Genomic DNA, 22,198 nt, shown 5'->3' with positions numbered 1-22,198 from the left:
TATTACATCCTATTCCTAACCAATCGTCCCCAATGATTTTATGCTTTTGCTTTCTTCCTGAATGCTATACATATTTCAACATTCTTATCTTCTTCTGTCCACTCTGTATACTAGTAGTAGTTTTTTTTTTCATCTTAAAATCTTGGACCCTGAATCTTCAAGAAAATTTAGAAAAAGAAAGATTAGGACCTTGTCCAAAAGCACAGTTGGCACTCTCTTAGAGCCGGGTCTGTGCCTAACACGTTATTTTAACTACTATTTTAACTCCCCTAACGTGTATACAATATTCAGCTTTTCTAAAAAAACATTTTTGTAAAGAAAGAATTTCTAGTTCTTTGTCCTTTTTGTTTTATTTCTGAAGATGATGAATACGTACAAAACCGCAACAAATTTGAATGTAACTTACCAGAGCGAAAAGGTCAATGATGACATTGTTTTTGTTATAAACTAAAGTCGACATAATAATAAATGAATTTAGTCAAATAAAAGGTGCAACACCAATAATTTTGCTGAGAGAGACAACTTTTTGGTCAAACACACCATTTCTTGAAACACACAAAAGAGATCAAACAAGAACTCATCTCCGATGATCCCAGTTCTCATGTAAAATAATAAGAACCCAACAAAAACAGACAAGTCTCCAAATGAGATCGGTGTTTCTGTTGTTGTTGTTCTTTTGTCTCTATCATCTCTTTGTCTCGGTCTCATGTGGCTCTTTCAAAGAATTTGTCTATCCAAATTTCACTGCTTCTAACCTCAGATTCATCGACAGCTCCAAAGGAGCTTTCCTCTTCTCCCCTAACTCCATCTTCAAAGCCGGTTTATTCAGTCCAGGAGACGACTCCTCTTCCGATTTCTACTTCTCAATCATCCACGTCGACTCCGATTCCACAATCTGGTCTTCGAATCGTGACTCTCCCGTTTCGAGGGCGGGGAAAATGAACCTCTCCCCTCAAGGAATCTCCGTTATCGAAGACGGTGTAAACCAAACACCGGTTTGGTCAACGCCGGTTTTAGCCTCTCCGGTTCACTCCCTTCGGTTAACGGACTCGGGAAACCTCCTTTTGCTCGATCGTCTCAACGCTTCTCTTTGGGAAAGCTTTAGATTCCCGACGGACACGATCGTTCTCGGACAAAGACTTCCCGTTGGGATGTTCTTGTCCGGATCCGTGTCACGGTACAATCTCTCCCAGGGAGATTATAAATTCGTAGTCGTTGAAACTGGTGGGTTTATGAAGTGGAGAGGACAGAACTACTGGAAGCTGAGGATGCATACACAAGCCAACGTCGATTCGAATTTTCCCGTCGAGTTTTTAACCGTCACTACTTCTGGATTGGCTTTAATGGGAAGGAACGGGACGACGGCGGTAATCCGCGTGCCGTTACCGCCGTCCTCCGACTTTCGAGTAGCTAAGATGGATCCGTCTGGTCAATTCATCGTTAGTAGATTCTCTGGTAAGAGTATGGTCACGGAGATCTCTGGTCCTATGGATCCATGTCAAGTTCCGTTAGTGTGCGGCAAGCTCAGGGTTTGCCATCTTGATAACGATTCGGAAAACGAGAGCTGTTCGTGTGTGGATGGGATGCGGCTAGATGCGGGCAAAAATACATGTGTTCCGGTTAACCAATCGTTGAGTTTACCTGTTACTTGCGAAGGAAGCAATGTTTCGTATTTCGAACTCGGTCACGGTCTGTCTTACTTCTCAACTAGATTCACAGATCCTGTGGAACACGATATCGAGTTATCGACGTGTCATGATCTATGCAGTAAGAATTGCTCGTGCCTGGGTGTTTTCTACGAGAACACGTCTCGGTCTTGCTATTTGGTAAAGGATTCGTTTGGGTCTCTCTCTCTAGTAACGAACTCAAAAGACAATCATGATCTTATCGGATACGCAAAGTTGTCAGTGAAAAAAACGAATGCGCCTCATCAACCACCTGGAGGTAAAACTAGTTTTCCTTTGATCGCGCTTGTGCTATTACCTTGCTCTGGTTTCTTCCTTGTGATCGCACTGGGGTTCCTCTGGTGGAGAAGATGCGCGGTAATGAGATACAGCAGTATCCGTGAGAAGCAAGCAACTAGACTGGGCTCATTCGGATCAGGAGATCTAGGATCTTTCCGTATCCCTGGACTACCTCGGAAATTCGAATTCGAAGAGCTTGAACAAGCGACGGAGAATTTCAAGTTGCAGATAGGATCAGGCGGATTCGGTGCAGTTTACAAAGGAACCCTCCCTGACGAAACCCTAATCGCGGTCAAGAAAATCACAAACCATGGGCTTAACGGTAGACAAGAGTTCTGCACGGAGATAGCAGTGATTGGCAATATCCGGCACGCGAATCTAGTGAAACTCCGAGGCTTCTGCGCTCGCGGTAGGCAGTTACTGTTGGTCTACGAGTACATGAACCACGGGTCGTTGGAAAAGACTTTGTTCGGAGGGAACGGTCCAGTGCTTGAATGGCAAGAAAGGTTTGATATAGCGCTTGGAACGGCGCGTGGGCTGGCTTATCTACACAGTGGATGCGAGCAAAAGATCATACACTGCGACGTGAAACCCGAAAACATTTTATTACACGATCATTTCCAGCCGAAGATATCTGATTTCGGGTTGTCGAAGCTTTTAAGCCAAGAGGAGTCGAGTTTGTTCACCACCATGAGAGGCACTCGAGGCTATTTAGCTCCCGAGTGGATCACAAACACGGCTATCTCCGAGAAAGCCGACGTTTACAGCTACGGGATGGTGTTGTTAGAGCTAGTGAGTGGTCGGAAAAACTGCTTGTTCCGGTCTCGGAGCAACAGCGCAGCGGAGGAGAATCATCAGAACAACAACTCTTCCACGACAACGACCACGAGTTCTGGTTTGGTTTATTTTCCGTTGTACGCTTTGGATATGCACGAACAAGGGAGTTACATGGAGCTAGCGGACCCGAGGCTAGAGGGTCGGGTGACGAGCCAAGAGGTTGCGAAGTTGGTTCGGATAGCTTTGTGTTGTGTTCATGAGGAGCCGGCTCTGAGGCCGACGATGGCGGCTGTTGTTGGTATGTTCGAGGGGACCATACCGGTGGGGAATCCGAGGATGGAGTCGCTCAACTTCTTGAGGTTTTATGGGTTGAGGTTTGCGGAGTCTTCTATTGTTCAAGGAGGAAATGGGGAGAGTGACAATATGGGTTTTCACCGGAGAGAGAGCTCTAATAGTGGCGGCTCTAGGCAGTCAGCTTCTTACGTGGCATCACAGGAGGTGTCGGGTCCACGGTGAGGAATTTGTCTTAACGTGAATCACTTTTTCTTTTGTTTTATTTATTTGTTGGTTATACTTTTTTTTTTTTGGTAAAATTGTTGGTTATACTTTGTTAATAGGCCTTGTTCATATATGATAATTGGATAAATGTTGACATAGAGATTACAGACAATGTTGCTTTTTTTTTTAATGTTTAACCGTTGCATCCTGATATTTTGGTTTTGAAGTACGAAGATTTGTGAATAAACTATTGGCTTACAGAAAGTAATCTCAACTAGACGTTAGTACCGTATATCTCCCCTAATGTGTCTAATATACTTGTTTTTTTTTTGGGTATTCACCAGATCTGTATATAAAATTAGAGATATATATACTCATCAATATTATTATCAGTTTCCTTTATCCAATGTTATCAAGAGCAACACAGGTTCTAATTACATCTATGTTTCCTCTTCATTCTTGTTTCTTCTCCCATCTCCAACAAATTTTGTTTTTCTCTGGTCTCATCCATCTCTGTTCTTTTCATATTCCTATGTTACTTTCATATCTTCTCTTATCCTCAAATCACAACAAACACAATGGGGAGAAGGAGAACTATCAATTAACAAAATATTTAACACTCCATAAAAACAGAAAATATCGAATTGCTTGCATTGCATAATGCCATAATCTAGTTGATGGAGACATTAGACATATCGCTCAACAACCTTAAAAAGTCATCAAAAGTTTTCAAATGATTTTTTAACGGTTGACTGTTGAGTAAAAAAAGTTGGAAATGACATTAAAACAACGCTTTTTCATTATTCTAACCAAAAAATGTTATTTATATTAAACGAACGTTAATATTCTAAATTTTAAAATATAAAACATTTTTGAACCGTAATAAACTCCACTTTTTGGTCCTGTGTTTTCAACCATAATCCATAGAAGCCACAAACCATTTGGGTTGGTTTACCCTTTTTGACACCCTTGCAGCTAATCAGTTCTCTCGAATAATGGAGTGTAGAAAGTTAGAGATCTCTTGAGACCACAACCAAAATTGCCAGTTAATGGAAATATCACATTGAATAGGTCATTCAGAGACCACATAAATTAATGTCGATTATCTCAAGCTTAGAAAACTATCCCCAAACCCTAATTTTTTCATACAAAGTGGGGGATCTTAGCAAGTAAACAGAGAACCTTCAAACAAATAAATTCAACAACCAAATATTGCAAAGTAGCTTATGGACCATGATTATCTTGTAGCCGGCCTTCCAGATCACGCCTTAGCAACTCCGCGTATTCCTGCAAATCCCCAATAAACAAGTTAGTTAAGTGGGAATTTCTACTAGTTATAACAAGCAAACTAGTCACTTTAATGCTTACATGAGCAAGAGCTTCGTCACTGCAGAGAACGTCTGCAAGGTCTTCTTGACTCATCGCAGCATTTTCAACCATTGCACGGAAGACATCTTCTGGTGGATCAGAGTGCTCAATCATTTGCATCATGGGTTGAACATTTGCCTGAGTGGACAAAAACAAAACGGGATAGATCAAGAACAATTGCTGTTTCTTGAGGTTATTGTGCCTAGAGTTTTAAATAGATGTAATACCTGTAAAGGTTGATGAACATCAGCCTGTTGTAATGCCGGTTCAAATGATGGTCCTCCTTGGCTAAAAGCACGTGAGACTAGAGGCATCATTTGCTGGACCATTCTAGAGAGATCAAAGCCACCACCTCCTTCGCTATTAGCTCCGCCTGACATCATATTCTCTATCTCTTGACCATCCACCTGTTGAGCAATTTGCTGGACTGTGTTCATGATCTGTGGGTTCTGGGTAAACTGCTGCAACATATTCCTCAGCATATTTGGTGAATCAACACCAGCTTGTCGAGATACCCCTCCTAGCAATCCATCCAAAACAGGGCTCTCCAACACCTGAGACATTGCACTTGAGACATCTACGCCATCATCTGAACCTCGCCCACGTGAACTACCAGAAAAGAGAGATTGCAAAAGCTGTTGTTGACTACTGGTCCCACTGCCCTGTTGCACACCTTCAACCGAAGCAGAAGTCCCACCATCTTCGTTCTTACCTAATGTCTTAAGCTGCTTGCTTCGTTTCTTTTAACCCCAAAGAAAAATATAGAATGACTGTAAGCATTTGGAACCAAAAACCACCAACATTCCTTGTCGATGGGCGATGCAATGACAACAAAACTAGTTCATTACCTTACGGTCCAAACCCCCGAGCCCCAATCCAAGTGGGGTCACGACTTCTGGAGTAGCCTTCTTAGTTAATTTGGCATCACTGGTAGTATCTACCTCTGGATGCCCTGAATCTTCACAATGTTCTTTACCGCGTTGACCCTGGTTGAAAAACTGTAGATTAGTGATAGGCAGAGATGTAGTGAACAGGAAATAAAGAATAATCAGATTGCAGGAAAGACATACAATCGAGTCGCTCCTCTCAGATGGTAAGTCACGCAATGGGCTACTTTCCTCCGGTGTGGAAGTAGCCACAGTGTTGGTAGCCTGCTCAGTCATAGCACTAGAAGCACCAGATTGAATCTCAGCAGACACATTCTCACCGGTAAAATGTGATGGAGCAGGAGCAGGAGCAGGAGCAGGAGCAGGAGCAGCAGTGAAGTTTCTCGTTGGAAGTACCCGTACTGAACTTGTATTGCTGTTATGTTCTCCTTGCTCTCCACTGCTTTGATGGTTTCCAACTGACGACATTGTAGGTGAAGCTGATGACCCTGTAATCAAGAATGATAGTTGTTGAAGAAGAAGAATTGTGAAGCTATAGGTCCAATAGGAAAAAGTGTGAACTTCACCCACCAGCATGTATGTGAATGTTAATCTGCCTTGAGGGAGTTCCTAAACCACCTTGTCCGGTTACTGGATTTGATGAGCCAGCCGCACCAGTAAAGAGTGGGCTGGTTTGATGCGGAAAAGGCTGCAACAAACAGGAAAAAATATACTTAAAAGTATAAAGCAGTTTTAGAAAATAAGACGCTTACCTGAACCATAATAGGATTCGGTCCTGACGGTGATATGTATACAGCAGGGCCAGAGTGCACGTAGGAGAATTCCTGTGGGTCACACTGTTTGAGAGTCGAAAGAAAAAAAGGAGAACAATCGTGAAAGAAAATGACCCAAAACGCACCTGAGACTGTCCCATTCTCAGTGTCAGAAGTGTACGCCCAAGCTCCAGAAGGAGAGCCCCTAAATGTTGCATAGCGAGACCAACCTGCACCGCCTCTGACTGGATTTGTGCCCTGAGAGCAGGATCTGAAGAGGATCCATCCTGCTCTAGACGTCCTGCAATATGCTACAACAATTTTGTTGCAAATAATATTGTTACATGCCCGATACTGAAAACCAGAACAATGGCATTTAATCTACTGAGAAAGATTGGAACCAATTAATAAGCTGTATCAAGAAGGTGTTTACCGATAACGAAGAGACGGCTAGACCACTTAGTAGACGCTGTGAATTCCTCAGGACAATAGCCAGTGCTTCAGGCGTTGATGGGCCTTGTCTATTTCTAGGCAACTCTTCCCTGGGCCGACCTTCTGATGTAGCAGAGGAGGTATCTGGCTGATAGCCTGAACGAAAATCCAATTAACTTGTTGATGTGTTTCTATTCAACATAATAGTAAAAATCAGATCAATACCGTTTCGTGATAATGCTTGCTCCATCCGATTAATGAACTCCATAAGAGTGTCTAAAGAATCCGGGATAGGCTGCATAGTTAGAGAGTTCGATCGTCAAATAACAAGATTAAAGCTCTAGACTCGAGATCAAATTACTACATGAGTGTAAGTACCGTCTGAAATGAAGGAATAGGAATCGTTGTAGCTGCTGTAATAGGAATCTGAACCACATGAGGCATAGATGCTCGAAATGCTGCACTAGTAAATGCTGGCCTAGGCTGTGACTGTCCCGCCGCTTGGCTTTGACCACCGGTGGCAGGCGTTCCACCTGATGCATTTCCAGGCGGAGGATGGCCAGACAAGTTGGACTATAGGAAAGAAACAGTGAATTTAGGAACATGAAACTGTGGATGGTAACATTAACAAACATCAAATAAAAGATAACACACCGGATTGTAACACCACCTGGTTCTCAATAATCATTAGTGTAAATAAATTTCCCAGAAGTCTTCACCACAATAACGATTAAATAATGTACAAAATAGAACAAAATGGCAGAAAAGGCACTCATTAAAACTACATTTTAATGTAGAGTAAAGAAAAGCAACTCACGGGCATAGACGGCTGCGTGACATTAACACTGTTATTTGGAAGGTTCTGCCCACCAACTCCAAAAGAATTTAAAACTGCTCCAATAACCTAAGTAACACAAAAGCAAAAGCGGGTCAGCATTTAGAAATGATCCGATAACTTAAGTAAAAGTAAAAGCGGATCAGCCACGTCTTTCCCAAAATTAATCAAACCATCCCAGAGGACCAAATATACATCCCAAGAGACACCTAATATCATAAATGCTTAAGGATTACCCGGCTGATATCTGGACCAAAGCCTTCAGTCTGATCTGGAGAATTAAAAGACCCAAGGACTACGCTGTGGGAGATGTGTCCACGACCTCGGGGTTGTCCACCATTTGTACCATTTCCTGTTAATGAGACATTAAGTTGAAATTACTTCTAAGAAACACCAAATATAGGTTGTGTTGACAGCGCTTTCATCACACAAGGGGATATGAATATAATTACCATCATTTGCAGCTGCTCCTTCTGAAGGCATACCAGATGATGGCATTGATTCTGCTGGCTGCCTCACAATCAAGTGCAAGGTATGCCCATTTTCCAAATCTAAGATGAAGTCAAGTTAAACTATACTGAAGTAATCAAGTGATGGAAGGAAAGGACCGACATAAAACTAAATCTAAGATTACAGCTTTGTCTGCAGAGGAAATTACAAGGCATTTCATGAGCACACTGTTGTAGAATGATCGCTAATAATACAAAATTGACACTCTGAATGCAGGCTTAAAAGGTATTATTAGGCAATACTTCAAACACGTATCCATAAAAGGAGCACCTTCCTTTCACATAACTATAAGAAAATCCCGCAAGGGATACATGGTATAACACCAACTGCACTATAATAAAAAGTAAGGATACGATACTCGGAGAGAGGGTGATCATCTTTCAAAACTCGTCCCCGGAAAATGAGCCTCTGCTGAGCAACAGGAACCCCAGTCTCACTCGCTATTTTCTCTTTGAAAACAGAAACCATTTCCTGAAACAAGTTGAAGCCCAAATAGTATTATTAGATATAATCACACTCTGCTTAAAAACTTATAATAAAACAAAAAACATATAAAAAGAAGATAGATTTCTCACATTCTTGTCAGCTTTGAAAGTATACGTCTGTGAGTCTAGCGTCTTGATGTTCAGCTCAAGGGTTGATTCTACCGACGCATTGTTGCTACTGGAGCACTGATTAGCGGCTTGATCTCCCATGAACCCTTATAGTATCTGAAAGCATACAAAGTTCCCACCTTTCATCAAATCAAAACCGTAACGGAAGCTAGCAACACAAAAGAAAGATCTAGAAAAAAAATCCTAGGGTTTTCTCAAAATCAACAATAGAATACAATACACGAGATCAAACAACGAAGACCTAAATCCAAGTCAAGAGAAGAACCTGGGAATCTGCAAGTCAGAACGAGGAAGAAGAAGTCCGCGAAACAATTTTCGGAAACTGAAAAGCAAAGAGAGATCGTTGAGAGCGTGATTGGTGAAGAAGAATCTAGAGAGAGATGTTTCGAAATCTAAAATGACGCATTCGCGAATATAGGGCCAGCCAGTCTTCGGCTTAATATGGACTCTTCCTATTAATACATTTTAAACTTGGGCCGGGCCTCTATATTTGTGTGTTTTAACATTAGTAACACCTATAAATAAGGTTTCGTAACATCTTTCATAAATGGTTTGCTTAATCAAGTTTATATATCTCCATGAAAGATCAATCATGTTCATCTCCATAAAACCTTATAAGCATGCAACCACCAAACAGCTCCACAACATCATAATTGTTAATGAAAGAGAGATTTACAATTTGAAATCTAAAACTGCTCTACCAAGCCAAAAAGTGAAGACACTCTAGAGATTGATATTAAGTAATCCAAAGCAACATAAGATATTTAAATCCTTTCCTATGTCCTTTTGCAGTGATAGTATTTCTGATTTCATTGTTAACAATTCTGGCTATAGTACCAGTACACCGGGCAAACAAATTTGGTTGTGAAGCATATTATTCCATTGTTTCCAGAGGTTGTATACCATGGTTTGAACAAATACATTTTTTTGAGAATTCACATTCATATAAAAAAAACATCATATCTATTGGGATAAAATAAAATAGAGTTCTTCATAACACTACTAAAACAAAAGTAAAGCAGAGAAAGAGACCAAGATAGTATTTTATTGATTTTAATGGTAGGATTACAACGTATTGGTGTATAAACCTTCATTCTAACTACTTATCTCTTAATCGAAGTGAATAATAGTTGATCCCCTTTTTTAGAGTTTCAGAATCTCTCTTATCGATAGTCATGATTGAAATCTAGGTTAGTTTATTTTATATCATGAAAGAAAGATCTCTATTTATCTAAAAGTTTTATTTTTGGCTCGAAAACAGTAGGAAAATATGATCTGGAGGCTGGAAGACAAAAAAACAGAAGTGAGAACTACAAAACGGTATCATGTTTATTTTATTCATGGATTAAATATCTCAGAAAATTTTCATCTTATCTTCCAAATTTATGTTTGAAACCGAAGGATAAATTGTGCATTTTGGATAATCTGAATCATACCTTCATAACAAGATTACTTGTTGCGTAAGAAGTAGAACACCGTTTTTTTAGATTACCCAAACTATCACAACCTGAACCACTTGACAGCCTGCCAGGAAACATTTTAAGGTTTGGCCTCGGGAAGAACTAGAACCTTTTAATTCATTAGACAGTGAACCTACATGATCAGATGATCATGGCATGGGGTCAGTGATTTATAGGCATGTGGCTTTGTGGATCATGGTTTTAGATAAGTGCATGGCCTTATAAGCTTGTGACTTTTATAGTTGGTTGGAGTCATCTCGTCTAGATACGCATGACTCGATCTGATGGTAAACTTGTCAATATGTTTTATAAGCATAGTGTTGTCATGCTTACATGAGATCATGGCATGATCTAATAAATATAGACTCGTAAGATATTTTTTGGGACAATGTGTGGAATATCTCCAATTAAGGTATACATTTGCTGAATGCCCATAATTATGGATAACCCAAAAAGGAGTAACTTTTTGACACTGTGCGGACAAAAATATCCTTATGCTTTGTCGAAAACAAGTAACTCTAGATCTATCAGCTAAATATTTACATAGCAGCTAACAATCTACATACCAACTAACATATCCGCTAATAATTTCAGTATCATCTAACAATCTATGTATCAAACAAATGTATCGACTAACAAATCATATATCAGTTAATGAAACTATTAACAATTAATTAGTTATCTATTAAATAGCTCAAAATCTATTTGTAACAGCTAACACTTCATGTATCGATTAAGAATCCATTAAAATCTAAATAATAGTAGGTAAGTAATAAAATACCTACTAACGTATATATTATCTAAAAGTTGATTGTGATTCGAAATTGGAAACATTAGAATTGGAGTGAGATAATAAGATTAACATTATGGGTATCAAAAGAATCAGAATAAAAAAATAAAAATTTGTGTTGAATTAGAAGATGATTTGAAAAATTTGTACGAGAGATAAAAAGATTAGAACAGATAAAGGAGAGAAGAGAGAGATAGAGATAAAAATATTATAGTTATTAAAAATATTAAAAAGAAACAAGGTTATATGGCAAATTACATTGGTTTCTCGGTGTATCTACGCCAATTACTCTATTTTTTTTAGTTATCTTCAGTCAATTTTACAAGTTTAGTTATTAATTTTTTAATAAAAATAATTATGAAATAAAATATAGATACAAACCAAATAAAAATCAAATATAAAATTCATATTTTGACTTTCAATATAAAATTAATATTTTGACATTAAATATTTATTACTTTGAAATATGAATTTAAAAAAATAAATATAACAAAAATCAAAAAGTTTTTATTTGTATAATTTTTACAAAAATCATAATTAAAATTGGTTTTTGATTGCAAATTATAAACAAAACTGGTTTTTATCCATCCAAACAAACTGTTTCCGGTTCACGGTTTAATTCGGTCTGGTTGTCGATTTAGAGGAATACCAATTTTGAGGGTAAACTCGTCTTTTACAAAGTTGGATATTTTCTATAGAAATCAATTTGTGGTTAACGGCTCTTCTCTAGTCCAAATTGCAAATGTTTTTCGCTTCCAAGACTTCGATCAGCTTCTAACTTGTCAAACTCTGCTTCTTCGTCGATCAAATCATCACGTAGAATGGCGCATGTCTCGGTGAGATCGAAGCTTATCTGCAGCAACGAGGGATTATCGTTCGGCGAGTATTCGAGAGACCAATTTCGTCACATGGCCGCTGGATCGCCGTTGATTCGTGTGCGCCGGAGCCGATTAAAGCTTGACTTGTTTCGTGCGAGAGTTTCTTCGCCTTACTCGTTTTTTCCAAACAGAAAGAAAACTAGGGATCTTGATAACGCTGAGAAGAATCTCGTTAGCGACGAGGACGCAGATGATTGGAACTTGTACGGAGATGAGAGTGAGTTAGAGACGGATGATCTATCTTGCTTCAGAGGCTTGGTTCTTGACATTTCATACAGGTCCTCCCTCTCCTTCTGCATTTTAACCTTTCTTGTGTTAACAATAATTGGACATTTTTTGATTTGGCTATTTGGTCATCCTTTTTTCAATAAGTGTTCTCATTATTTGTCTTGAATTTGGTAGTATTGTGTAGATTTTGTTGCTTGAATCAATTGTATTGTCTAACTTGGATCCGTTTTTCTTTGCCTATCACTATAGGCCGGTGAATGTTGTTTGCTGGAAGCGTGCAATCTGTCTGGAATACATGGATAAGGTCAGGCAAAAAAGCTGTAAACCCATTTTGATATATATTGTGTTGGAAGGAAACCTTCATTCAGTTTTTTTTTATGTATTTTTCTTCTCTAGGCCGATGTTCTGGAGTATTATGATCAGACTGTTAATTCTCCTACTGGTTCATTCTACATACCTGCTGTCTTAAGGGTAATTTAGCACATGAATAGTTTAATGTCCTTGCTTTTTTTTTCTTTTACCATTCTAAAGCTTGCTTCTTGTTTTGCTTCAGGTTCCACATCTGCTTCAGGTTGTTAAAAGAAGAAGAGTGAAAAATTCACTGAGTCGTAAAAACATTTTACTACGAGACGACTACACTTGTCAGTGAGTAATTTCCTACACTATTTTTAGCTGAAACAGTGTGTATTCTTATTGACACAACTTTTGTTATTTGGGATATATATAGATATTGTTCTTCCCGTGAAAACTTGACCATTGATCATGTTATCCCCATTTCTCGAGGTGGAGAATGGACTTGGCAAAATCTGGTACGTGATTGGCTAAATTTTTTGAAAGATCATTAAAATTATATAATCTAACTTGTTCATTAACATAGGTAGCTGCATGTTCAAGATGCAACTCAAAGAAAGGTCAGAAGACAGTAGAAGAAGCACACATGAAGTTACTCAAGTCTCCAAAGGTATATTATTTCTCAAACTGCAATGGCTTAACTTTAACCAGTTTGCCTCAAAATCTTGAAACAAAATATTTTTGTTGTTGTTAACCGCAGGAACCAAAAGACTATGACATTGTTGCCATACCCTTAACAAATGCAGCTATAAGAATGCTGAGAGCGAATAAGGGAATGCCAGAAGAGTGGCGCCAGTATCTGGCAAAACCCTCACACGAGCCATAGCAGTTTCTCTCAGGAATCGATGGTTAAAGCGGTCCAATCTCGTAAATACAGAAAGCAGTGGCTGGATTGCATTTGTAGATTCATCTAATGTAGCTTCAAAAGTTCAGGTGGTTGTGGTTAAGTGTGGATCAGATGTATATGATACGTAAATAATGACATCATGTTCAAGCATAGATAAATAATCATAATTCAACTATATATTTATCCACAAATTGAAAGGTACACATTGCCGGTCCAATGAATTTCCTCCTGAAAAAGAAAATGTGAACAGCGAAGAAGAAAATAGTTCGGTAAATGGAAATGCATGAGCTTTCTGTGAAGAAAAACGGAAATGTGGGAACTTTCCAATCTCAGCAAAGAAAATGTGCTACGAATTGGAGAGACACAATAGTTGTTAATACGTGGGCAGATGCTATCCAAACATGAAGTCAACGATAAATCATGAGATTTTTCTAATTATTAAACTACATCTTCATATTTTCATGTCATTAAGAGCGTGGTTAGTTGTAAGAATCGTTTGCAACATTGAACTTCTGAATTTCTGAGGTGATTTTTTAAATAATTGGTCTCATTTACTACATTAATTGGCCTAGTTTATTTTTCATTATCGAAAGATTTTTGTCTAGGCTTTGTGTTCTTTTTTTTTGATCTAGGCTTCGTGTTCAAATTTTGATTTTTCACTTGACTGATTTTTATGTTATTTATATTCGGTGTTGTTACTAGTTGTCCTTCTTGCAAGAACCACCACCGACCGTGATGTTAGTGCGAGAGCAGCTTTTAACTTTTTTATGTTTACAATGGAAATGAGTGATACAGGGAGAGAAAGAAGAAGTAACGCGTTACAATTTAGACGACGGCAACTGAATGGTGAGGATAATATTATAGTTACAGATTTGTGTGTATTTGGTCTATTTGTAATACTTTTTTTTTGGATCGAAGTAATACTCTGATAAACATATTTTATGAAGAAAGTTTTCAAAAATCAATAATCCAATTGACAACAGATTTGTAAACTTCTAAATTTTGAATAACACAAAACTTTTATTGACATTCTAAAATAATGAATCCAAGAACTAAATTTTGTAAACTTCTAACTACCTATTATAACTTTATAATAAGATAGCAGCCATCAGACTTTAAGATATTTTTGAGAAGACTTAATAGAATAACACTAGAGTTATTAAAAATCCAAAATCTATAAAACTCTGTACAAATTGATAAAATCTAAAATAAATAGATCTTTGAGACAGTGAACAAGAAGAAAAAGAAGTTACAGAGTTAAACCCGTGGGTAAAAAAATAAAAGCCGGAAGTCTCGCCACTTGCTTCAGTAAACATTAAAGGCTCGAGCAAAATTAAATATTAGCCCTAGCCGCAACCACCAAGCCCAAAGCGCTGAAGCTGAAGCTCGCTAAAAGTATAAAAAAAAAAAAAAAAAAGTTCTTCTGTAGAATGAAATCATAGTTAAGTATATCCATCAATAAACTGATCGGGAGCAAGCATCACTCGGATCAGATCTCTCTCAAAATCTCATCGCCATGGGAGTTCCAGCGTTCTACAGATGGCTCGCCGACCGATACCCCAAGTCAATTAGCGACGTCGTTGAGGAAGAATCGGGTCTTGGTGCCCTAGATATCACCAGACCTAACCCTAACGGATTCGAATTTGATAATTTGTACCTCGACATGAACGGTATCATCCATCCCTGTTTCCATCCTGAAGGAAAGGTAAAAAAAAAAAAAAGTCTTCTCTTACTTGGTTAGGGTTTTCAGCTTATCTTGTATGAGAAATGAAATCACAGAGACTGTTGTTTTCTTTAAAATTGAATTGGATTAGATATTATGGATGGGAGTGAGTTTGTGTAGCAATATGATTTATGCTGTTATTTTATTTCCATGACTATTTTTTCACATTTTTGTAACTAATTGCAGCCTGCACCCGCCACATACGATGATGTATTCAAATCAATGTTCGAGTACATTGACCATCTATTTACTTTAGTGCGTCCCAGGAAGCTTCTTTATTTGGCTATAGGTGATGATGATCTTTGCTTCCTTCTTCTCCTCTTTCTCTCTTTCACTTTGTCCTGATTTTAAGTATGGTGTTGTTGCAGATGGAGTTGCACCAAGAGCAAAGATGAATCAGCAGCGTTCTCGGCGATTCAGAGCTGCAAAGGACGCTGCAGAGGCTGTATAGTCTCTTTCTCTTTTATACATTTACTCCTGGCTTTGCGTGGGTCATCGTTGTTGATGCTATTATCTGGTGTTGAATAGGAAGCTGAGGAAGAGATGTTGAGACAAGATTTTGAGGCTGGAGGGCAAATCTTGTCTGCTAAAGAGAAGGCAGAAACCTCTGATTCAAATGTCATTACTCCTGGGACTCCGTTTATGGCTGTACTCTCAGTAGCTCTGCAGTATTACATACAATCTAGGTTAAATCGTAACCCTGGTTGGAGATTTGTTAAGGTCTGATACCCTTCTTCTAACTTAGCCTTTACTTATGGATGGTTTTCAAGTTAATTTTTCTCCCTAAGTTTTCATGGATTATTATCTGTAGGTGATTCTCTCTGATTCAAATGTTCCGGGGGAAGGAGAACACAAGATAATGTCATACATTCGTCTACAACGTGGTCTTCCTGGTTTCGATCCAAATACGCGGCATTGTCTATACGGTCTGGTTAGTATCAACCCACTGCGTAGTTGTTTTGTTTCCATTTTGCTTGGTAAGAGATTGGTGCTTCTTCCAACAAACTACTTATTGCCAAGAGCTCTATGTTATTGTGCAGGATGCAGATTTGATAATGCTCTCTCTAGCTACACATGAAGTTCACTTTTCAATCTTAAGAGAGGTAGCTGTTCTCCACCCCTAATGCTCTGTATTTTTTTTAATACTCTGTCAGTCAAATGACGGCTCGTCTTTTTCACTCCAGGTTATCACTTACCCTGGCCAACAAGAGAAATGTTTTGTGTGTGGACAAACTGGTCATTTTGCTGCAGATTGCCCTGGAAAATCAGGTAGCCCAGATGCAGCATCTGATATTCCAATCCACAAGAAAAAATATCAGGTTTAAGTAGTTTGCTTTCTTATGCTCAAAATATCTTACTGCACTTAACATCATGCCATTTTTTTAACTTTTGGAGCTTCCTCATATCCGTCTGGTGTAATGTGTTTATAGTTCCTGAACATCTGGGTGCTGCGAGAATATCTGCAATATGAATTGGCCATCCCAGATCCTCCTTTCACCATCAACTTCGAGAGAATTATAGATGACTTTGTATTCCTTTGCTTCTTTGTTGGCAATGATTTCCTGCCTCATATGCCTACTTTAGAAATTCGAGAGGTATGCATGTTATGGAATCTTTTCATTCCTTGATACATTGGCTGTTATACATCACATGATTGTTCTGCTGATTGTGATATTAACCGAACGGATAATCAGTATCATGTTTCATGAACTTAAATGCCGTCAAGGCATTTTACAGAGTCTTTAGCTTATTTTTTTGGTATTTATGTTTCTTTGCGACTTCAGGGGGCTATAAACTTGCTGATGCATGTTTACAGAAAGGAATTTACAGCTATGGGAGGGTATCTAACTGATTCTGGTGAGGTACGCTACTGGGTTTCTTTACCTTCCCCCACACATCAATCTCGCTTTTCGTTCTTCAATGCCCTATTTTGTATGAGCTGTAGAGAATGGTCAGTTATCTTTGTGTAACTATTTTGAATTGCTTTGTCTGCCTAGATGATTACTAATGAAAACCCGAACTGCATTATTTCTATGAACTGTGTGTCTTTTTTATAATCCATTATTGACGATATTCTCTTTTATAGGTTTTACTAGATAGGGTAGAGCATTTCATTCAAGCTGTCGCGGCAAATGAAGATAAAATATTTCAGAAAAGGACGCGGATAAAACAGGTATTAACCAATTCCATATTTCCTCTTATGCAACCCGTTGAAAGGTTTAGAAAAGTAGGGTGCTCATACCCTTAGAAGGCCCTAATAACTGGCCACATGCCTAATCAATGTTGGAACCAACATGCGTTTGGCACTGGCCGCCACGTTGGGCCTCTCTACCCTATTGGGTATCCCTTTCTAGTTTCAACATTCTACACTTGCGCTGTTTCTGTATGGTAGCCTCTGATGCGGTTTGATAGGGTCTCTATAATAGCGTTAGTCCAATCCTCGTACCGGTAGTGGATAGAATTCACCCCTATAAGCTAGCTTTTGAGCGGATGGTTCTCTTTATTAGGCAATAACTAGCTCCATTTCTAATCAATGGGTTTGTATTGTGTTCTTCCTTTATGTTCAAACTGCACAAGTTGTGGCTAACGGTGTGCTAATGTTGGTATCAGTCAATGGAAAACAATGAAGAAATGAAACAAAGATCAAGAAGAGACCCATCTGAAATACCACCTGAACCGGTAGAGGATAAGGTAAGATTGTTGCAACGTTCTGTCGGTATGAGCCTGTGAGCTGGAGAGATTTTTTTTCTCTTTATTTACTGGGGGAATAATTTAGGAGGTACACCTCAAACTGCTCTTTCTTTTGTGTAGATTAAGCTGGGAGAGCCCGGCTACAAGGAGAGGTATTATGCTGAGAAATTTAGTACGACCAATCCAGAGGAAATTGAGCAAATCAAACAAGACATGGTAAGCTTTGTCACCCTTCCGATGATTTGTTATTATACGTCTAAAATGGAATAAAGGTTTCGTCAGTCATGTGCTAAATGTGTTTTGGTGCCCATTTTGAACTCTTGACATCCCATTAAGTCTTTCATCCTGACGATTTTTGACACTCAAATTTAGCACTACACAGCTCTTTGATCTTTTAAGGAGGTTTATAGCGAGATTTGAACTACTTTCTTGAAATGACTCCTGTGACAGTTTTAGAGGACATGAGACTGTCAGCAAGTCTACTGACCTACTTTTCCCTTGTAGGTACTAAAATATGTTGAAGGTTTGTGCTGGGTTTGCCGGTACTACTACCAAGGTGTATGCTCTTGGCAATGGTCAGTCTAATTTTTCAATAAGTATACATTGAGAATACCATGTTATTCCCATGAGAGCCATACATTCAAATGCTGCAATATTTATTTATAGTAGACTGATGGTCTCTTCTCGAGAAAGACCTTGATGTTAATACTAAGTTGCAAATTTCAATGCAAGTCTGACCCTTTCTTCTAATTGTTTCAGGTTTTACCCATACCATTATGCCCCATTTGCTTCAGATCTTAAGAATCTATCTGATTTGGAAATCACATTTTTCATTGGAGAGCCCTTTAAACCTTTTGATCAGTTAATGGGAACCCTGCCGGCTGCAAGGTTCTTTTTTTTTGTGGAACCTTTATTGTTATTATTTTCAGCGCCAGCAATGATGTAAATTGTGTTTCTTTGTTTATGCAGCTCAAACGCTCTGCCTGGAGAATACCGGAAATTGATGACTGATCCCTCATCTCCGATCCTGAAATTTTACCCTTCTGGTAATTGTTCATACTGAATCTATTTACATGGTTGTTGTGCAATATATTTTTGCTCAATAGTGGATACTCATTAGCGATCATTTTATTTAACAGATTTTGAGATTGACATGAATGGAAAGCGCTTCTCTTGGCAGGTTGTTGTCTCTATGCTTTGGATACAGTGATATGTTATCATGATGAGACTATTTATTGTGTTCTTAGATTTTGATGTTGTGTGTTTCGCACTTGCTGTGATCCAGGGTATTGCGAAACTTCCTTTCATTGAGGAGAAGTTATTGTTAGCATCTACAAGGAAGCTTGAAGAAACGCTAACGGTTTGAACTGATTCTTCGCTCGAAATACATATGCTTATTCTACATTCTCTCCAGTGAAACTATATTTTTTATGAAAGATAAATTCTTGGACTTCCAGGATGATTTTTTTGTTAGCTATTAAAGTAGCTTTACAGATTAGATTGCTCTAGCCATCAGTTTTAATGTCAGTGTCTTTTGGTAACTAGAATTGAAAATGATTACTTATATTTAAGTATTCAATATGGGAATCAATCTCGTAGGTGGAAGAACGGCAACGCAACAGCGTGATGCTTGATTTGTTATATGTACACCCCACTCATCCACTGGGCCAGCGGGTTATGCAGTACTACCACTTTTACCACCAGTTGCCACCAAATGAATGTCTTCCATGGATGATTGACCCGAATACTAGGTTAGCTTTGATTGGCTAATTTAATTATCGAGAAGCTATATGTTCTTATCCTCGATTGTCTTTTTGTTTATTGCAGCCAAGGGATGAACGGTTTTCTGTGGTTTAGTGAAAGGAACGGTTTCCAAACTAGAGTCGTCTCCCCTGTCAATGGCTTCCCATGCATTGAGCAGAACCGAGCCTTGTACGTTTTCTTGTACTTGGCAAGTTATTGTTAAGTACAATTATGATTTACTCAGTTTTCTTTTCCTTATAAAATTTTCAGAAATGTTACGTACTTGAATCCTGCCAAACACTCTCATATCCCAGAACCACCAAGAGGAGCTATCATTCCGGACAAGGTATGTTGCACCACTGCATTTAAAAAAATTGAGAAACTATGATTTGATTCAGTGTTTTGAAGAATTTATTAGACGCTTTATCTCGAATGTCAATGTTATCTTAACAGTCCTTTTTTTTCTTCGCACTCACTAATCTATTTATCTATCCATATTGCAAAAATAAGTGGATAGAGATATTCATTGTGAAAGTTTAAATTTTGCAGATCTTGACGCCGGCAGATATAAAGCCATTTCCTGTTTTATGGCACGAAGACAATAGCAACCGACGCCGACAATCCCGAGATAGGTATACTGACTGATATCTTGAACATCATAGTGTGAGCTATTATTTTCTCTTTTTAAGAGAACAAAACCATTAATAATATCTATGGTGCAGACCACAAGTGGCTGGTGCTATAGCCGGACATTCACTGGGAGAAGCAGCACATCGTCTGATCAAAAACACCCTTAATATGAAATCTTCCGCTGGTTCGGCTTCAGGATTAATTGACCCAAACTCATACAACCGAAATATACCGGGTAATTATCATTACGGTGGACCAAGAGCAGCGGGTTCCTCTTCTTACAGGAAATCATATGGCGATGACTCGAGCTACTACAATTACGGAAAGTATAACAATAGCTCTCAAGGAATGTACAGTAACGGTCCAAGATATCCTGGTCCATCACCAGACTATAACCGGAACTACAACAACAACTCCAAGATGGTAGTAAAACAACCGAACCATGGTGGAATCAGAACTGGTTCATCGGTAGAAGATAACAGCAGAAGCAAACAATTGTATTCAAGCTATACAGAAGCTGCTAATGCAAATATCAACAACCCATTGCCATCACCGCCAACACAATGGATTGGTGCACCACAAGGTGGGAATTTCAGTGGTGGATACTATAGGGAAGGAGGAGTTGGGTATGGTGAGATGAATGGAAAGAAAGTGATTTATCAGCCTAAGGCACAGCAAAGTCGGCCAGGCTTTAATGAATGAGATTAGATTTCTTCTGTCTGTGGATAACCGAGTTTTTTTCACTTGCTGTACTGCTGTTTTCTAGTCTTGTTAGAGGTTGCATCTTCTCCCCTGTTTGCAATTGTCATTCATTCTCTAAAATTTCTTGCTGAAGGCAAATGTATAATGTACGTTTTGACAGAGTTTTCTTACACCTTTTTTAATTTAAGTGTAATTTTGACACTTCTCACCCAAATTACAAGAAAAAATGTTGATTATTTGTGCTCAAAAAGTCAATTAGCTAGAATTTAGATTGATGGTACACAATCTTAGGCTTAGCTTATTGTTGGATGGCGAATTGAAAGTGTGCTCACTCTGATCATTCTTCACAACATGAAATCAATTGTTTTATGGCTTTTATATTTTGATGGAAAGGCGTTATGTCTCTGTCTCTTGATTCAAAAATCTTTGACATGTACTCTCTCCCCATACCTTTGATTGGATGGATTCTCAGAGAATTACGGAAACCATATTGAATCAGGTGCAGCCATAGTGGCCAATATACACAGTGCTTTTCAACCAGAAGCAGGTTTTCTATTCGTTCTTCAACTCACATGGATTAAAGGATGGCGTCAAATATTATATAAAAACATAGGAGTAATCTCATGATACATACTATAACCAACATTTGAATATTCAGTCATTATCTTGAGTTGGTTAAAAAGGAACTCAACACATCCATAATATAACATTATATAACAAAACTACCCAATAACTTATATCATACACAAAAATACACTGTAATAAAAACTTACAAACAATTATTTTAAATTACACTAAGAGACAAAATTCCATGAGAAGCACTGATTAACCACTAGTTAGATATAATTCATTTAGTTTTTACATTACTAAAAGGTAAAATCTATCCTTAAGAGGTTACTAGATTTTGATCCGCGTTTTCAAAGCGTGAGATTTATTTCTTCTTAAATCTTATTTTAAAATAACAAATATTTATTAATTATAAGATTAAGCTTTTTTATATCTAACCTATCTAATAGTGTAATTATAGTTGTGTTGATTGTTTAGGTTTTTAAAATATTTTGTAGATGTTAAAAATGTTACAAATTTATCCTCATATATATATATATTTTTTTTTTTTTTTAATTAATTTTTTTTCATAATGCTTAAGAAAAAATTAAATGATAAATTGAACTAACTATTATTTTCTGAGAAAATATTCATATAGTTCTCCTCTTCGTTTTTTTATATTTTTATTTATATTTAAATGAAAACCAAAATATTTTTTCTCTTTAAATTTTTTTTTTTTAAGTCTTAAACAAAAAACCTACCTAATATTTTGACCCAAAAGAAAAAAGATGCAAGTCAGTAGTTTAGGTTAGATATTCTTTAGGAATATTTTTCTATTTTGCATCAAATACTACTCGGGTAGATATATTGGGAACAATGTATATCATGTTTAAGCCCTATTTTATTATAGCTTTCCATATCTTCGGGTAATATTAATTGATGACATACTCATTTCCTACAAAAAGGGAGGGA

At 37.9% G+C, this 22,198-nt stretch overlaps 4 protein-coding genes across 5 annotated transcripts; 3 read left to right on the top strand and 1 right to left on the bottom strand.

The window, feature by feature from the left end:
- The first annotated feature begins 545 nt into the window (after positions 1–545).
- On the top strand, positions 546–3,397 carry LOC125577874 (G-type lectin S-receptor-like serine/threonine-protein kinase At5g35370). Its single transcript, XM_048739953.1, has one exon. It carries the CDS (start codon positions 645–647, stop codon positions 3,255–3,257), a length of 2,613 nt encoding a protein of 870 aa, XP_048595910.1. The 5' UTR covers positions 546–644; the 3' UTR covers positions 3,258–3,397.
- Positions 3,398–4,278: 881 nt separating this feature from the next.
- On the bottom strand, positions 4,279–9,101 carry LOC106452655 (ubiquitin-like domain-containing protein CIP73). 2 transcript variants are annotated; one of them, XM_013894815.3, is made up of 17 exons: positions 8,903–9,101; positions 8,599–8,733; positions 8,377–8,494; positions 7,966–8,064; positions 7,750–7,865; positions 7,496–7,582; positions 7,057–7,251; positions 6,904–6,973; positions 6,680–6,834; positions 6,393–6,557; positions 6,247–6,318; positions 6,065–6,182; positions 5,678–5,982; positions 5,456–5,605; positions 4,835–5,347; positions 4,608–4,745; positions 4,279–4,526 (listed from the first exon to the last, which is right to left on the bottom strand). In XM_013894815.3, exons 2-17 carry the CDS (start codon positions 8,716–8,718, stop codon positions 4,464–4,466), a joined length of 2,484 nt encoding a protein of 827 aa, XP_013750269.2. In that variant the 5' UTR covers positions 8,719–8,733; positions 8,903–9,101; the 3' UTR covers positions 4,279–4,463. The 2 variants fall into 2 exon arrangements, with proteins under 2 accessions (XP_013750269.2, XP_013750270.2); XM_013894816.3 differs by having other exon boundaries at positions 5,456–5,593.
- A 2,512-nt stretch (positions 9,102–11,613) lies between these two features.
- Positions 11,614–13,366, top strand: BNAA09G15890D. The gene is made up of 7 exons (XM_013894818.3): positions 11,614–12,043; positions 12,243–12,297; positions 12,390–12,464; positions 12,547–12,638; positions 12,721–12,802; positions 12,871–12,954; positions 13,045–13,366. Exons 1-7 carry the CDS (start codon positions 11,709–11,711, stop codon positions 13,168–13,170), a joined length of 849 nt encoding a protein of 282 aa, XP_013750272.2. The 5' UTR covers positions 11,614–11,708; the 3' UTR covers positions 13,171–13,366.
- A 1,183-nt stretch (positions 13,367–14,549) lies between these two features.
- LOC106452657 (5'-3' exoribonuclease 4) lies at positions 14,550–20,881 on the top strand. Its single transcript, XM_013894819.3, has 22 exons — positions 14,550–14,896; positions 15,101–15,203; positions 15,283–15,359; positions 15,443–15,634; positions 15,726–15,845; positions 15,955–16,017; positions 16,099–16,233; positions 16,345–16,509; positions 16,699–16,776; positions 17,001–17,087; positions 17,525–17,605; positions 17,726–17,821; positions 18,110–18,180; positions 18,365–18,493; positions 18,575–18,651; positions 18,745–18,785; positions 18,891–18,965; positions 19,205–19,356; positions 19,433–19,537; positions 19,619–19,694; positions 19,898–19,980; positions 20,071–20,881. The coding sequence occupies exons 1-22, from the start codon at positions 14,708–14,710 to the stop codon at positions 20,678–20,680; spliced, it is 2,805 nt and encodes a 934-aa protein (XP_013750273.2). The 5' UTR covers positions 14,550–14,707; the 3' UTR covers positions 20,681–20,881.
- The last annotated feature ends 1,317 nt before the right edge of the window (positions 20,882–22,198 follow it).

This window comes from Brassica napus, chromosome A9 (assembly GCF_020379485.1).
Source record: "Brassica napus cultivar Da-Ae chromosome A9, Da-Ae, whole genome shotgun sequence".
NCBI lineage: Eukaryota > Viridiplantae > Streptophyta > Magnoliopsida > Brassicales > Brassicaceae > Brassica > Brassica napus.
Note: the sequence above shows the minus strand (reverse complement) of the source record. Positions and strands in the feature narration are given on the sequence as shown.

What these genes read in the sequence shown, in the direction of transcription:
- LOC125577874 (XM_048739953.1), top strand. Translation starts at nt 645, where the DNA reads ATGAGATCGGTGTTTCTGTTGTTGTTGTTCTTTTGTCTCTATCATCTC.
- LOC106452655 (XM_013894815.3), bottom strand. Translation starts at nt 8,718, where the DNA reads ATGGGAGATCAAGCCGCTAATCAGTGCTCCAGTAGCAACAATGCGTCG. An exon ending in TGAGAATGGGACAGTCTCAG is followed by an intron (nt 6,319 to 6,392) that starts GTGCGTTTTGGG and finishes TGTGACCCACAG; the next exon opens with GAATTCTCCTACGTGCACTC. An exon ending in GTGACGAAGCTCTTGCTCAT is followed by an intron (nt 4,527 to 4,607) that starts GTAAGCATTAAA and finishes GGGGATTTGCAG; the next exon opens with GAATACGCGGAGTTGCTAAG.
- BNAA09G15890D (XM_013894818.3), top strand. Translation starts at nt 11,709, where the DNA reads ATGGCGCATGTCTCGGTGAGATCGAAGCTTATCTGCAGCAACGAGGGA. An exon ending in GTTCTTGACATTTCATACAG is followed by an intron (nt 12,044 to 12,242) that starts GTCCTCCCTCTC and finishes CTATCACTATAG; the next exon opens with GCCGGTGAATGTTGTTTGCT. An exon ending in CGAGACGACTACACTTGTCA is followed by an intron (nt 12,639 to 12,720) that starts GTGAGTAATTTC and finishes GGATATATATAG; the next exon opens with ATATTGTTCTTCCCGTGAAA.
- LOC106452657 (XM_013894819.3), top strand. Translation starts at nt 14,708, where the DNA reads ATGGGAGTTCCAGCGTTCTACAGATGGCTCGCCGACCGATACCCCAAG. An exon ending in CTGGTTGGAGATTTGTTAAG is followed by an intron (nt 15,635 to 15,725) that starts GTCTGATACCCT and finishes TATTATCTGTAG; the next exon opens with GTGATTCTCTCTGATTCAAA. An exon ending in ATCTAACTGATTCTGGTGAG is followed by an intron (nt 16,777 to 17,000) that starts GTACGCTACTGG and finishes TCTCTTTTATAG; the next exon opens with GTTTTACTAGATAGGGTAGA.